Source organism: Gymnogyps californianus, chromosome 2 (genome assembly GCF_018139145.2).
Source record: "Gymnogyps californianus isolate 813 chromosome 2, ASM1813914v2, whole genome shotgun sequence".
Classification (NCBI taxonomy): Eukaryota; Metazoa; Chordata; class Aves; order Accipitriformes; family Cathartidae; genus Gymnogyps; species Gymnogyps californianus.
This window is the reverse complement of record NC_059472.1, coordinates 29,234,889-29,248,630: the sequence shown is the minus strand read 5'-3', so window position 1 is coordinate 29,248,630 and position 13,742 is coordinate 29,234,889. Positions and strand designations below refer to the sequence as shown.

General features: G+C 39.9%; 1 protein-coding gene across 1 annotated transcript in view; it reads right to left on the bottom strand.

The window, feature by feature from the left end:
• Positions 1-3,355: 3,355 nt before the first annotated feature.
• Positions 3,356-13,742, bottom strand: part of CNGB3 (cyclic nucleotide gated channel subunit beta 3) — a 65,438-nt gene continuing 55,051 nt past the window's right edge. The window contains exons 15-18 of the mRNA XM_050892504.1: positions 12,242-12,360; positions 7,514-7,660; positions 4,760-4,940; positions 3,356-3,595 (exon numbers count right to left, since the gene is read on the bottom strand). Coding sequence (XP_050748461.1) covers positions 3,356-3,595; positions 4,760-4,940; positions 7,514-7,660; positions 12,242-12,360 — 687 coding nt within the window. The remainder of the gene's footprint in view (positions 3,596-4,759; positions 4,941-7,513; positions 7,661-12,241; positions 12,361-13,742) is intronic.

Genomic DNA, 13,742 nt, shown 5'->3' with positions numbered 1-13,742 from the left:
ATGGAGATTTGGTTATTTTTAGTTTTCAGATACATTGTCCTACTCCACCCTTCAGTTTCTTTACATTCAGATGTAGTAAAGTCTGAGACGCTTTACTGGGAAACAGAGAGATACTAGAGACACAGTGTTGCAGCAGTGTGATGCCATACAGAACCTGAGTGAGCTTTGATACTGGAAGTTGTGTCTTCGAAGTGCTGTAGAGTAATTCACTCAGCTTCTCCACCAGTCAAGAATCCACAGGGTAGAATTAGTTCCTGAAAGGATTTAACACATCTTACATCTTGACCTTTCTTGTGTTGTTCCTTCTGGTGAAAACCCTACAAATAGTTGCAGCTTGGATTCCTGGACCCTTCCTGCCCCTGCCTGCCCCGAAAAATGGAGGAATTCTGGGAAGGGGGAAAATACTCCAACAACAGACAAGTAGGATGTCAGAGAAAACCAGATGGGTGTTACTTCTGTGTGGCCATGATCTTCTGCAAACACTGACACTTCTTCTCTTTCGTTTTGGGTCTAAGGAACTCGAGGGCTGTGCGTAACTTGGTAACGTTGCAGACAGAACTGATGGGCTTTCCTGCAATGCTGAGCTGTTAAGAGCTGTAGCAAAGCAGCAACTCGTGGGATGCTCTGTTGCTGCAGTGTAACGCTTGCTGCTGCAGTCTCGGCCCTTACCTTGTAATATGTGTCAGTGTGTGACTGATGAACTTAAATATGCCAACAGTGAAAATGTTTGAAGTTACCTGGTAGCGTTTGTGTAGGCAGAAGGGGATGGGATCTTTTGCAATGAGAGAGCGCTTTACTCATTAATAGAAAAAAGTTAAAATATGGGGGGTTATGTTTTTTTCCCCCTTCCATAATGTTTTGACAACACACTCTCAAAAAAAATGTGAGAACCATATATTGTAATGAATTCATAGATCGTCATTATTCACAGAAGACCTAATTTGTGAAGCAGTTCTGCAGTATTTCTACTTTTGAGGTTGTATTGAGATGTTCCTGGATGTGCAATAGACGAATAATTCTTTATGATGCATCTTACCATTTTCTGCCTCTATTGTGGCATCCTTTTTTTTTACCTGTCAAATAACAACTAACATACAAATAAAGATGGTTCTTTCCATGTAGCAGTTGAACCCTGACCTCACCGCTAATGCGGCAGAACTTTCTTTTTGAAAGAGATTTGAGTTTTGGTCGTGTCAGAGGATGTGTGGAATATCCAACATAGGGAATTCAATCATCAAGCTTTTACTCGGGCAAAGCTCCCACTGATTCTGGTTGGGCTGCCAGCTTTGCCTGTGATTAGAGAAGTTCAAAGGCTCTAAAGAACAGGTCTACAGAATGCATAGCCCGCAGGATCATATATAGCCTGCAAAGTTGTCCTGGTTTCGGCTAGGACAGAGTTAGTTTTCTTCCTAGTAGCTGGTATAGTGCTGTGTTTTGGATTTAGTAGGAAAATAACGTTGATAACACACTGATGTTTTTAGTTGTTGCTAAGTAGTGTTTATACTAAGTCAAGGATTTTTCAGCTTCTCGTGCCCAGCCAGCAAGAAGGCTGGAGGGGCACAAGAAGCTGGGAGGGGACACAGCCAGGACAGCTGACCCAAACTGGCCAAAGAGCTATTCCATACCATATGACATCATGCCCAGTATATAAACTAGGGGAGCTGGCTGGGAGGGGGGATCGCGGCTCGGGAACTAACTGGGCATCGGTCAACAAGTGGTGAGCAATTGCATTGTGCACCACTTGCTTTGTATAGTTTAATTCTTTTAGTATTACTATTGTCATATTATTATTATCATTATCATTGTTTTTCATTCCTTTCTGTCCTATTAAACTGTCTTTATCTCAACTCACGAGGTTTTTTTTCCTGATTCTCTCCCCCATCCCAGGGGTGGGGGGGCAGTGAGCGAGCGGCTGCGTGGTGCTTAGCTGCCGGCTGGGGTTAAACCACGACAAAAGTGAATGTTTAATTTTGGTATGGTGCCTTCCTTGGTTGGCTGGTCAGCTGAGGAGCTGTGAAGCCTGCCCTTACGATTTCTTGGCTTGGCCTCTGCATAATGGTTTTAGTTCCCAAAACTGTTTGTCCAGTGGGGACTGAAAGTGGATAGGGAGAGAGAGAAGATGCAAACCCATGGAAGAGAAAAAAGTAATTAAGCTTGAGACACAGCTTCAGCCTTTTGTTTAATATTGCATCCCTTTCTGTGATGAGTCGATGCAGAAGGTTGACAGTCTGGGAGCTCCTTGTGAGGAAGCTGTATCTCTCTCAGCTGTGGCGCTCATAAAGGATTTACTTCAGTTCACAGGTATGACGTAGCTCAGCCCTGGTAAGGCACAGGGCTCGCTTTGCACCATCAGTCGAGGTCTGTGATGGAGGTGAACAACTGGAGCATTGCTTGAAACTATGCACCACAGAGCCAAAAAGTGTCAATCCTGCTTTTTGGAAAATAGCCTTTATTTTTGAAGTGGCCAGTTTAGATACCAAGATTCTTCAAAAAGTTAGCCAGTATCAGCTGCTTGCTCTTCAGAGAGCATTATTAATGCCCAACCCCTTGAGAAGATCAAGCGTGTAAATCGGCAGCCCAAGTTAAAGGTCACCCCTGGGATGTGGCGGGGGCAATATCTAAGTCTTTGCCATGTTTATTCACCAGAGTCAAAGACAACTGGAGCAGATGCTCATGCTTTCAGAGGGCTGGCAATAATTCTGCAACCTGCTTCCCCCTTGTGGATTTTGTGGTTTTGTTTTTTGACAATGGTTTTGTTTTGTAGCCCTCTGTCCCAAGCTAAAACATCCCAACACACAGCATCACAGGTTTCTGCACTGAGCCACGCTGGTCACAAAAGCAGGTCACTGATTAGAAGTATAAGGGGAGGAGAGGGAAGGATTGAGAGAAATGTAAGTAACCTCAGCAACAGTAGGGCAGTAACAAGAAAAAGGATAACTACGGGAAACCAGAAAAGAAAATAGAAAAGAACACATACAAAAATTAAGAGCAAACTGAGCAACAGGAACAGCAATAAGAAAGCGAGGATAAACAGGAGAGGGAAGAGGAGAAGCAGGAACAAGACAGAGTAAGAGATAAGGGAGAGCATGGATCAAACAGGAAACAAGTGGTCCTGAAATACAGTCTGAGCTCTAATTCCTATTACACCAAAAGTTCTCTCTTCAGGCTCAAGGTTAAGAGGTAAGTCTATAAATAATTTGTCCAGTTGTGTCAGGAGAGGAAGGAGAGAAGAAGAGCTGGGGTAGATTTTTCTCTTGCGTAGTCTCTACTTTTATCTTCTGTACCCAAAAGCAAAGTCACGCTAGCTCTCTGAATTCAGCAAGACAATAGATGGGGCCACAGCCCAAAGCACCATCTATTTATTTTTTTTCTCTTTAACTTCAACTGTAAGGATCTCTCCTTCTCCTGCTCTGGGGGATGGAGACATGCTAATGATCAGAGACTCGTTAGTGGTTCTTCTGTGCATAACTGCAGGTTTAGGCTTCGCGTCTGCACTCGGCTCTTCCTTTTGTGCAGGGGGTGCAGATGAGGCCGCGGGCTCCACGGGTTTCTTCTCCTCTTGTTGAGGCTTATTCTCTGCTTCAGCTTGAGTTTCCTAGAAACAAGAAGTTAAATGTCTTCCAATGCTGCGGAAGAAATTCAGGAAGTATTTCTATTCCACTGCTGTATTTGCAGTGGAAAGGCACAGCATGGATACTGTGGTTAATGGTATGCAACATATGTAAATTTGTATTTAGATGCTGAAAATCGGTTTCTAAATGAAAAATGCAATTTCAGAATCAGAATGTCAACATAAAACTTAGGAAAAGCTTGTGGATAGTGATAGTATCTGCTTCTTATTAATACAGCAGGATGAAACAGGCACGTTTTGGGGCACACAACCCTTCCTTAGGTCTTCCCTTCCTTTATGTACTTAACACTAGTAGATTAATAAAAAGTTACCTGTAAATCTTGACATATTGCCCAGTGCCCCAATTCCTTGGCCAAGCCTATTTGCTATTGAGTTCACAAATACACATTAAATTGAGCAATGTTTCTGCTCCAATCATAGTGTTGTAGTCATTTGTGTAAGCAAAGTTCTTTATTTAACTTAAAAAAATCAATAAAAACACAGCCAGTTCAGCTATAAAGACAGAAAAGGATTCTGCCACCTTTGGGTAAATATGTAGAACTGAGCAGGTTCTTATTAACATTTCTCAGAACAGAGTATAATGTGGGAATTATTTTTCATCAACTAAAATAACAGTTTTCTCATAAGTGCAATATATTAGAGATTTAATCAGTTTTCACTGTGTGGGCTACACTTTAAATTTTGTCTTCAGGATTTGTGACAACCAGAGATCTGCCTTTGAATTGGAAAGTTCACGGTGTGCTTGAGTCAGCTGGATCAGATTACTGTGTTAGGATATTTCTGTATTTACTGTTGTTTACATAAAATTAGAAGATCAGATGCCCTTAGGGTCTTTGTAAAGTCTATTTTATCCTTACTTTCTTTGAGGATTTTTGTTTGTTTGCTTTTTTCCTTGCTTTTTCTTTGCTTTTGTTTTCTCTGCTCTTCATAGAGTCCAGGTCCAGGAAGATTTGAGCCAGATTTTAAAATTAGTGTTTACAGAGATTAAGTACAGTGATTATATCTCAGCTACTGGGAGTTTTTGCTGTTGATTGCAGTAAGGCTACATTTTCATCTACTCTGTTTGCCCAAGCCCCCCCAGTATCTTCCAGCACCTAGAAGAATCTACTCTATTTTCTGTGGCATTACCTGAATGTCTTGTTGTCTCTTCAGCTGCAGCAGCCTAGCAAGGCCGCCTTTTCCTTTTCCTCCAAGCATCGCTTTAAACAATTTTGGAGTTTCCTTTTTCTGCGCAAAGAGACTGGCCAAGCCCTGTGGTTGTTGCACTGGTGGTCCTGGAGCAGGTTTCCCCTTCTCCTTCAGCAGCACCCTGGAGACAGGAAGGATGAGAACACACAGCAGTGCTGTGAAACCGAGCAAAGTTCCTGCAAAACTGAAATGTCACATTCATGGATGAGAACCTGGCAACTTTTCCAGCCAATTTTTGGGGGGTCGCAGGTCCAGTGGCAAGAGCAAAGCTGGAAAGGGTAAGGGTTTTACCCTAGGCTCTAGTAGAGTTGGAGGCTACTGTTCAAATTTGAAGTTGCTTACCTGGAGAATAAACAAGTGCAGGCTCAAATAAAGGTGTCGCAAAGCAGATGAGAGTTTTATAAGGTGAGAAGTAGTGCGGAGGGGGACGGATGCCTGGTACCTGAGGTGGCAGCCTCTTACCTGGCCTTCTGGATGCCAATTCACAGAGTGTTCAGTGCTCAATTGGGAGTCTAGCTGATGCTTGTGGAAGTAATATTTTACCAAACTAACTTCCAGCATGGCTCATCTCTCATAGGTCAGGTTAGACAGTCATAGTTATTTTTGGTCTTCTTCAGTAGAAGAAGACACCCTGAAGATATAAAAATTACTGCCAATCATGTGGCAGACTGGATTTTCACACCCTTCCATAGCTGTACTGATTTGCAGCCGTAATGACAAGAAGTGAGAATGAACGATGAGGGTAAAGATTAGATGACAGTTCCAAGATAGATGGAACCAGTGAAAAGCAGAGGGTTCCCATGCTTTCAGTTTCTGTTAGGTTACCGTAGAGTTTTCAAGGCAACTTTTCTCTCCCTGGAAAAGCCCTGACTTAAGGCTTTTTACGAACAAGGACTATACTTGCGGTCTGAAGTACAGTAAATCCCATAATACTATAATTTTCTCCAGCATCTTGTACTTTGTAATTTTGGGAATTTCAGAAGTGAAGATTTTGTATTTTTTTAAGTTTTATTGCCATAAATTTAAAAAAATACACTTCAGAAACTTGCATGGGTTTATTATGTAAAGACCATACAGTGACTATCAGACAGGTGATAATAGAACAAATTTCTTGCTTGAATAAATCCTTTATTTCAAGGAGCCCTTTAAAGGTGTGGGATGGCCAATGCAATCCCACAGAGATTGCAACGTAAACCTTCCAGGGCAGAGCGACTGGTAACTTGATTCCAAAACTGAACATAACTGCAATCTTTATCAAAACAGTGCACAAATCTCCTGTTGGTGCCTAGTTTTTCTAGAGACATGGCTGACCATATATAGAGCACGGGAGTTTTGGAAGAATTAGTGGGTGCCTAGACAGGTGAGCAGAACACATGGCCTCCAGCACAGGGCAGGTACTGCATGTCTTCAAAATTAAACAGGATATCCTGTATCTAGTCTGATATCTAGAGAGGGCTTTGAGCTCAAATGGGAGTGCAGATACGAAGGATGGATGATTAAGCTCCTGCAGTTGAGAAAGTCTCTCTGGAGGAAGCAGAATTTAATGGCTTGCCAGGATATGATTAGGGTGGGCAAGAAAGCAGAAGAAGGTAGTGTGGGATAGAGAGAGAGGAATAACAAGTTATGATGGTCGTACAACTGTTTAGAAAGAAGCTGGAGGAAAGTCAGGAAGGATAAATGCTGGAGACCATCAGTCAGTGGATTTGTTCCACCTTTCTACCTGTTGATGCTGGTTTTGAAAGTTGGGCAATCAGCCCATTCTGTGTCTAGGTTCCTTGTTCCTCAGGGACGTGATGATTCTCAAGATACTGTCGTTTGACAACCAGGGCTGTTGAAACATGCTGAATGCAACCATCTGCTAGCACTCCCACTAAACAAAATGTCACTCCTGGGCTATGTTTAGTCTTCTCTGGTGGAATGTCAAGTCTGGGAGCAACCTTCCAACCTTTGATAGCAATGCAAGGCAACAGCTGAGAACAATAAGAGTGCTGAAGTATACTAATAATGACAAACTGTTTCAAGTATTTGGACCTTTTACAAGGTAGCAAGGTACTCATTTTGTCATAATTTTATGACAAAATCTGACAATATTTTGCCCTTTCAAAGCTGGGGAAAAGGTGATCCTAGCAAGCTACAGCCAAAGCAAGATGAAAAGCAGTTTGCGTTTGAAATCCCATTTCAGAATCCTTTTGAACAAAATGCACACCTCTCTAATCTGTGTACTTCCATCTTGTTGGGCCTTACTTTAAATCCATTCCTAACTGCTGCTTAAGGTTTTGGAAATGCATACAAGTCTGTGGGTACATTGAAGCGTATCTGTAGAATTAATTGCGAGTGTTCGGTCGCATCTTTGAAAACCTACTCCTTAACTGACATCTGTCCTGCAGTTTCTCTCTTGACTGTGTAAGGAGTCCTGATATGCATCTGTATCTCCTATTTGTTTTGTCACTTTAAATACAATGGAGAAGACAACTACATTGAGGACTTCATTCTACTTACCACATTTCCACAACCCTTGGAATCCCTACCAAGACCAGGACTTCCACTAGATACTACCAGGCAAATCTGACTTCTAAATACAAATGTGTTTACATCTGTTACTCTTCCAAGAAAGGAATGCAAATCTGTCTAGAAGCCACAACTGTCCATTCTGCAGCTAAATAATGTGATTTAAAAACTGTTATTAGGACATACTTTGCTTTCTTCATGAGAAGTTTTTCTGAGTCAGGATAGTGCACCAGGATTTCATTGAGTGTTTTCTTGTCCAGAATGAAAAGGTTGGCAAAACCATGAGCCACCACATTGGCAGTCCTTCGGTTTCCTCCACCTGCAGCTAATAGGCTGGAATAAAAATAAACATCATCAGTCACATCGTTACTTGCCCTAGTGAGGAATCTCTTTGCTGGTTGTTCTCCATTAAAGTCATCGTAAAGCTCACTTACGTGTCCAACTGTTCTATCTGATGTTCTGTAAAGGCCCTTTACAGTTGGGATTAGAAATATCTTCTTGCCTCAGGAAGGCAAATTGTCACTACTGGTCAGGCATAGGTAGATGCTAAGGACTGTGAAAAATCTTGCTAGATAGAGACATTTCTCCCAAGAGACACCCACTGCAAGGAGTGCATTTGTTTTAGTCCTCATGTGAACTTGGCATTTCTTCAATTTTATTGTTGAAAATGATTTACATCAGAAGTGGAGCAGCACAAGTCTGTTATTATTGAAAGAGTTATTTACAATGAGTGAATGATTCTCCAAGAATTTTAATTTTCCTGAGTGAATAACTTCTGTGGGACTCTGGTTTTCAGTTTTCTCACATACCACATCTCATGTTTGAATTTTGGCAAGTTGAATGATATGGATTAGGAAGGTCTTTCAGGCTGACAGTTACAAATGTGTCTGCCAGAAAAAGAAGGCTATTTTGTTCTGAAAGTAAGGCATTAGACCAGTTTAGCAAGCAGCAGTTGGCCATAGGAAGGATATCCACGTAAAAATTAGATGTTGTACAAATAAAAATCAAATTGTTCATCTTGCATGAAGCAAATGAAAGGAAGAGACTTCACTTCTCAGCTGTGGTGATAAGTAAGAGAAGTTGCATTTTGCTTTTAGTACTAAAATTGCTTTATCACTGTATTCAAGGAGATCTACCCTAAAATTTGTCCCTGAAATATTTCCCAGTGAGTTAATATTTTTAGAAAATATTTAGTAATCTCTAAATTTAAAATTTATTAATAAAGGATAGCCTGGACCCCATAAAACATGAATTAATACTTATTTAAAATATTAATCAAGGAAATATAAACATGGGGTTTAATATTAAATATATTTATAGAACATTTATAAATATTAGATCATACAGAAAATATATTATATTTGATTTATAAAAGATAGTATGAGACCTCTGCAACTGAGTGTACAAGGCTATTTTTACACACACACACACACACACACACACACACACACAAACACTGTGTTTTTCTGCAACCCAAGACAGCAATCAATATATGAACTCAAGCTGAAAATGCAGTATAACGTCTTCTTTCTGAACAATTCTGTACAATTCCTCAGACAGAACAAAACTATTTGCACAATAAGAAAAGCAGCTAAAGAAAATTGCAAACAGCTTTTGAGTTCTGATGAATCACTTCTCAGCAAGTCATTGAACAATCATTTTCAGGCTTTCCTAACAGAAAGCTCATTTTATCGAGACAGACTAGGACTAAAGAGATCAGCTTTTTCATTATGGTGATGATGCGAGGTGAATTTTACACGTAAGGCAGTCCTTGCTCAAACAGAATCATCTTTGACTAAGGACAGCGTTATGGACTTCATCATTGAATCTGTTTTGGCTAGTGTGCTAAGAGTTACATGATAGACCAAATTTTTACAAATAACTACATTTGCTTTGCAATGGTTCTTGATAATGTAATATCTATATTAATAGAGAAATTTGCTTTTTTTACCTTACATTTTTTACTCCAGTTGTTAGCCTGAAATGCTGTAATATTAGTTTGAGATGATAACTTTCGAATACTTATGCTAGCAAATTTAATTTCGAGGTATAAAGTTGTCAAAGTGATGACTCTGCTTATCTTTTTTTTTTTTAATAGCTGATCTCTGTAGAAAGCTGCTGTTCATTGAGATTAGCAAATTGATCCAGGGAATGGCACACGTATCAGCTGAACGTGCAGGGTTGTGGAGGCTCAGCTCGACACCTATGTGTATACGGAGAGAACTGGTAAGTCAGGAAAGGTAAATAGGTCTGGATCTTGCTTCTGAGCAGGATGTCAAACACCAAAGGGCAGAGCTCATTGAAAAGCAGCAGCTGCCACTTCGTGGGAAATCCTGGGCCAAAGCGGAGAATGTAATCTTTCGCAAAGCTAAATACTCCCTGTAGTTTTGATTTTTTTAAAAAAAGTTAAAGTTACGAAACAGTTGAAAGGCTAAAGCTGAGACCAAACATTTAGAGATCTTCCTGTCAAAAATTTACATATAATGGAGAAATGTTTTAATTTTTCCAGAATTACCATTTTCTGATAGGAAATATTTCTAGTGAAATATCAGTAAATGGATGAATGAGGACATCTGGCTTAAAGTGTAAATTTCTCTGGGCTAATGAAGTGTTGTGTTATAGCTGAATTTCTCTTCTTCTCAATTGTCTGTGCAGACAGGCTCTCATTAAGGCAGCAATCTGTTTGCCTCTGATTCTGAGATTATTTTGCTTCCCCAAACTGGTATTATCTATACAGAAAAGTAGTAATGAGGGTAAGATGTTAATTGGAAGGCAACTCCTATTACTTAATCTGTTTCTGTAATATTTTTCAAGGATGAAATTGGCAAAGGACTTGTGTGAATATTAGTCTTGCATTGGCCTTCTAGTATAATTCAGGGAAATTTTTTGAAATAAACATTTTTTGTTTTCTTCAACTCCTTTGCCCTCAGAGACTTTTTAAGCACCATTTACATGCATTTTGAACAGAGTGAGATTAAATAGCAAGTGTCTTATAAATCATGTAGTTAAACCACTTGGAATGAAGCTGACATATTTCTCTAAACAAATCTTGAATCAGAAGTCAGAAGGAAATTAGTCTGATATCAGGTGATAACCACGCTATGAATTCTGAGGGGGAAACTTGGATGTGCTAAATGAAGCAGTATTTCATCCATTAAAGAATATTTTTTTTCATTTGCTTCTGCTATACAGTATTCAGAAGACCTTGACAAAACTTATATAGAAAGGTGCTATACAAACTCATTATTTTCTAACACTTTGCCACAAGGAAGAGGATAAATCTCTACTGATACACTTAGTGCTTCATGTCTTTGCTTTTCTTCAATTTTGGAGATGTCTGCCTGTTGCTGTGTCTTTTCTCCTCGAGTTTATCCACTGCCTGACATTTATACGCAAATTACTTGTGTCTGAACGGGTGTGCTGCCGCAGTAGGTCAATGATGAATAAAAGAAGACTGGAAGTGTAGGGTTATAGCATTGCTGAGGATTTTACTAGCCATATTGGCAATTATGTAGAGAGTAACACGTACTGGGAAATGAATCTTTAAAGGCCGTTGTGTAGTTCTCACATGGAAACAAGTGTTCACCTGTATTGGATCAAAAGTTTGAAAATCCCTTCCTTGTTTTAAAACCAATCATTATAATTTCCTAGTTTAAAAAATAAAGTCCTCACTCCAAATACAAGACTAACAAATAATTGAAAACTGTGTGCGTGTTACATATCTGGGCTGCTGTAGCTTTTTCTTTTATCTTTTCATTATTCAGCCTTACTGAAAACCAATGCATTCTCAGCCTTTCCACGTAACTTACAATACAGCATTTTGTTTTGAGGCTTTGCTCAGGTATTATATTGTCATACAGAGAAATACCTTTCAAATAACCTTCTCTCAAAGAGCTGATATAATTTCACTTTCCCACTCAATGAAAAAGTTCTGTATCTATGGGATATATCAGGTGTTTTCCACTTGGGATCTAAGCAAGTTCTGTACGCACATCACTGGATAAACAGGAATGTTTCCCCTACTACAAAGAGAGACACAAGTAGAAGATAAATGTAAACCTGGCACAGAGCTGATTACCGCTTTTCAAAAGGCAGATTAAAGCTACCAGCAAGAGGATTAACAATAACAAGAGGCAGCTGGAAGAAATCAAGGATCCAGTTTATCACATGCAGCAGCACATGTATTTCATTACTTTTCCTCAGGCCAACCTCAGTAGGGGATGCAGTGCCTAAAATCTAGCACTTGGTTGGCTAATTGGGGAACATGGCATATAAGAGTTAATGGATTTTGCATAGCAACCACGTGGACAATCTAAAAAACATTTGTAGCCACCAGAGAAAAATTTTCTCCTCCAGATAAACTCAGACCCAAAAATCTGGTCTGTCAGTCTTTTTCTTGTTTTGCATGCTCTTAAACAAATACATTTTCAGACGTGGATGCCTGATTTTTGGCAACTTAATCCCTAGTTCAGCTCCTAAATCAACTAGTTTTATTTGTTATTTTAGATTTTTTATCTCTTTTGTTGGAAATTAATTATCATTTTTACCATCTGCTGTGTAAGGGCACCTAGTCTCACTATACAGGCAGTAGAATGCATTTGGTGCTGCTGTGTTGTAGACCTCGGAACAGGAAGATGTGTTAAATCTTTCAAATGCTGAAGAAAAAAATCTGTCTGTGTATCCCTGTGTACATTGCCCAAAGCACTGGTCTCAGATCTTGCCGGATTAGTCTCTGATGCTTCACTTAGATTTTCCTTCACTTACCTGCATCTCCTTGCTCAGTGTCCTCTTGGTTGATCCTGCCCACTTTCTAGCCTCTCCATGGCGGCTGTCATGCTTACCACAGAGAAGTTAAACAACCATTGATTATTTGACCAGTTCTAAAGAAAGTATTAAAAATAGTGATGGACCTACCTGATCTCCCCAAATACAGCTCCTGCTCTTAGTGTAACCAGGACTTTTGTACCATCAGGGCCTCCAAGGACTTGAACTTCACCCTGTTTGATGATGTACATCTCTCTGCCAATCTCTCCCTGGGCACACAAACACATAAACATCCCATGTTTTAGCGGGGCAGTGGTTTTTTGTTAGAATAATCTGACAGACTCTTCTTTAAGTATCTTTCCACTCTCTCATAAAGAGGTTTACCGGTATTATGGAGAAATAAATGTTTGCGCTGCTTTTCCTAGCACTGAGCACAAGCACAAGGACTGACTTTGGCAGTTGTAATTGTGATGTGGGACAATATTTGAACAGGAGTAAGACCATCTAGGCCAGCTTGGAAAAAGAAGACTAGATAATAATCAGGATTGTAGCAGTCATTTCCATCAACTGTTCTGGTGGAAACTAAAGTACTTCAGCAGTGTATTTAATAATAAGAAGTGCAAAAAAGCCTGTGCTTCATGGTCTAAAAAGCTTCAGTTTTTACACTGTTACTTCTAATCATCGCTTACCTAATTTAAAAGGAAAATAAGATTAAGCAATCATTCCAAACTTTGTCAACTTTTATGTAATCACTGGATGGTTTAAGAGATTATTGGTTTATTTATTATCCTCCACGTGATCTACTAGGATTCAAAGGTGACATCAGTATATATAATAAAAAGCAGGCAAACTGGAGTAATATAATGGACTTCACAAACATGATCATAAAAGTCCTCACAACGTCTCAGTAAGGCAGGCAAATAACTATTTTTCCACTCGTGCAGCTGGAGCAACTGAGGCAAAGCAGCAATTTCATTTTAAAAGTGAAAAGACAACAGCAACAAAGCCAGGACTGAAAACATACGGCTTGCACTTCCTATCCCTTCACTTGCTCCTCCAAGCCTGCATGCAGAGCCTCCTCGGTAAAGTAGGACGAGGCCAACATACATCCAAAGAGGAGGTAGTTCCAACAGGGTTTTATTCCCTACTATGTGTTACAGCATTAATAGAATTACTATGGTTGTTGGCCTCATAGTAGATCTACACAAGTGAGAGGCCTTTTAGCTCTGAATCAAGTTGGAATAAATTGATACTTCAATTTCTCATAATCCATCCTTGTTGAGAACTGTTTGCATCTGACTGCAGTATCAAGACCTTGAATCTGTTACTGTCATTTATTATCTCTGTTGTGGGAGAGTCCCAACTGCAGTCTAAGATCCTTTCATGCTGTGCATTGTGCAAGCAAACACACCAAACTACTCTTCCACCCTTCCTAGCCAACAGTAATTCTGGGACTGGTCTTTGAAGGGACACACCTCATCCTTCGGTGCATTCACAAATGTTTAACTTCCAACACTGTGGAGTCAGTGGGACTAACTCAGCATTGGGGAAGAGGATCATATACTTAACTCTTGGAGGGAGCAGAACCTTAGTGAACATGCTGGACCAGAACTGCTAAAAACAATTTAAGGGGTTCTGATCGTCGCTTCTG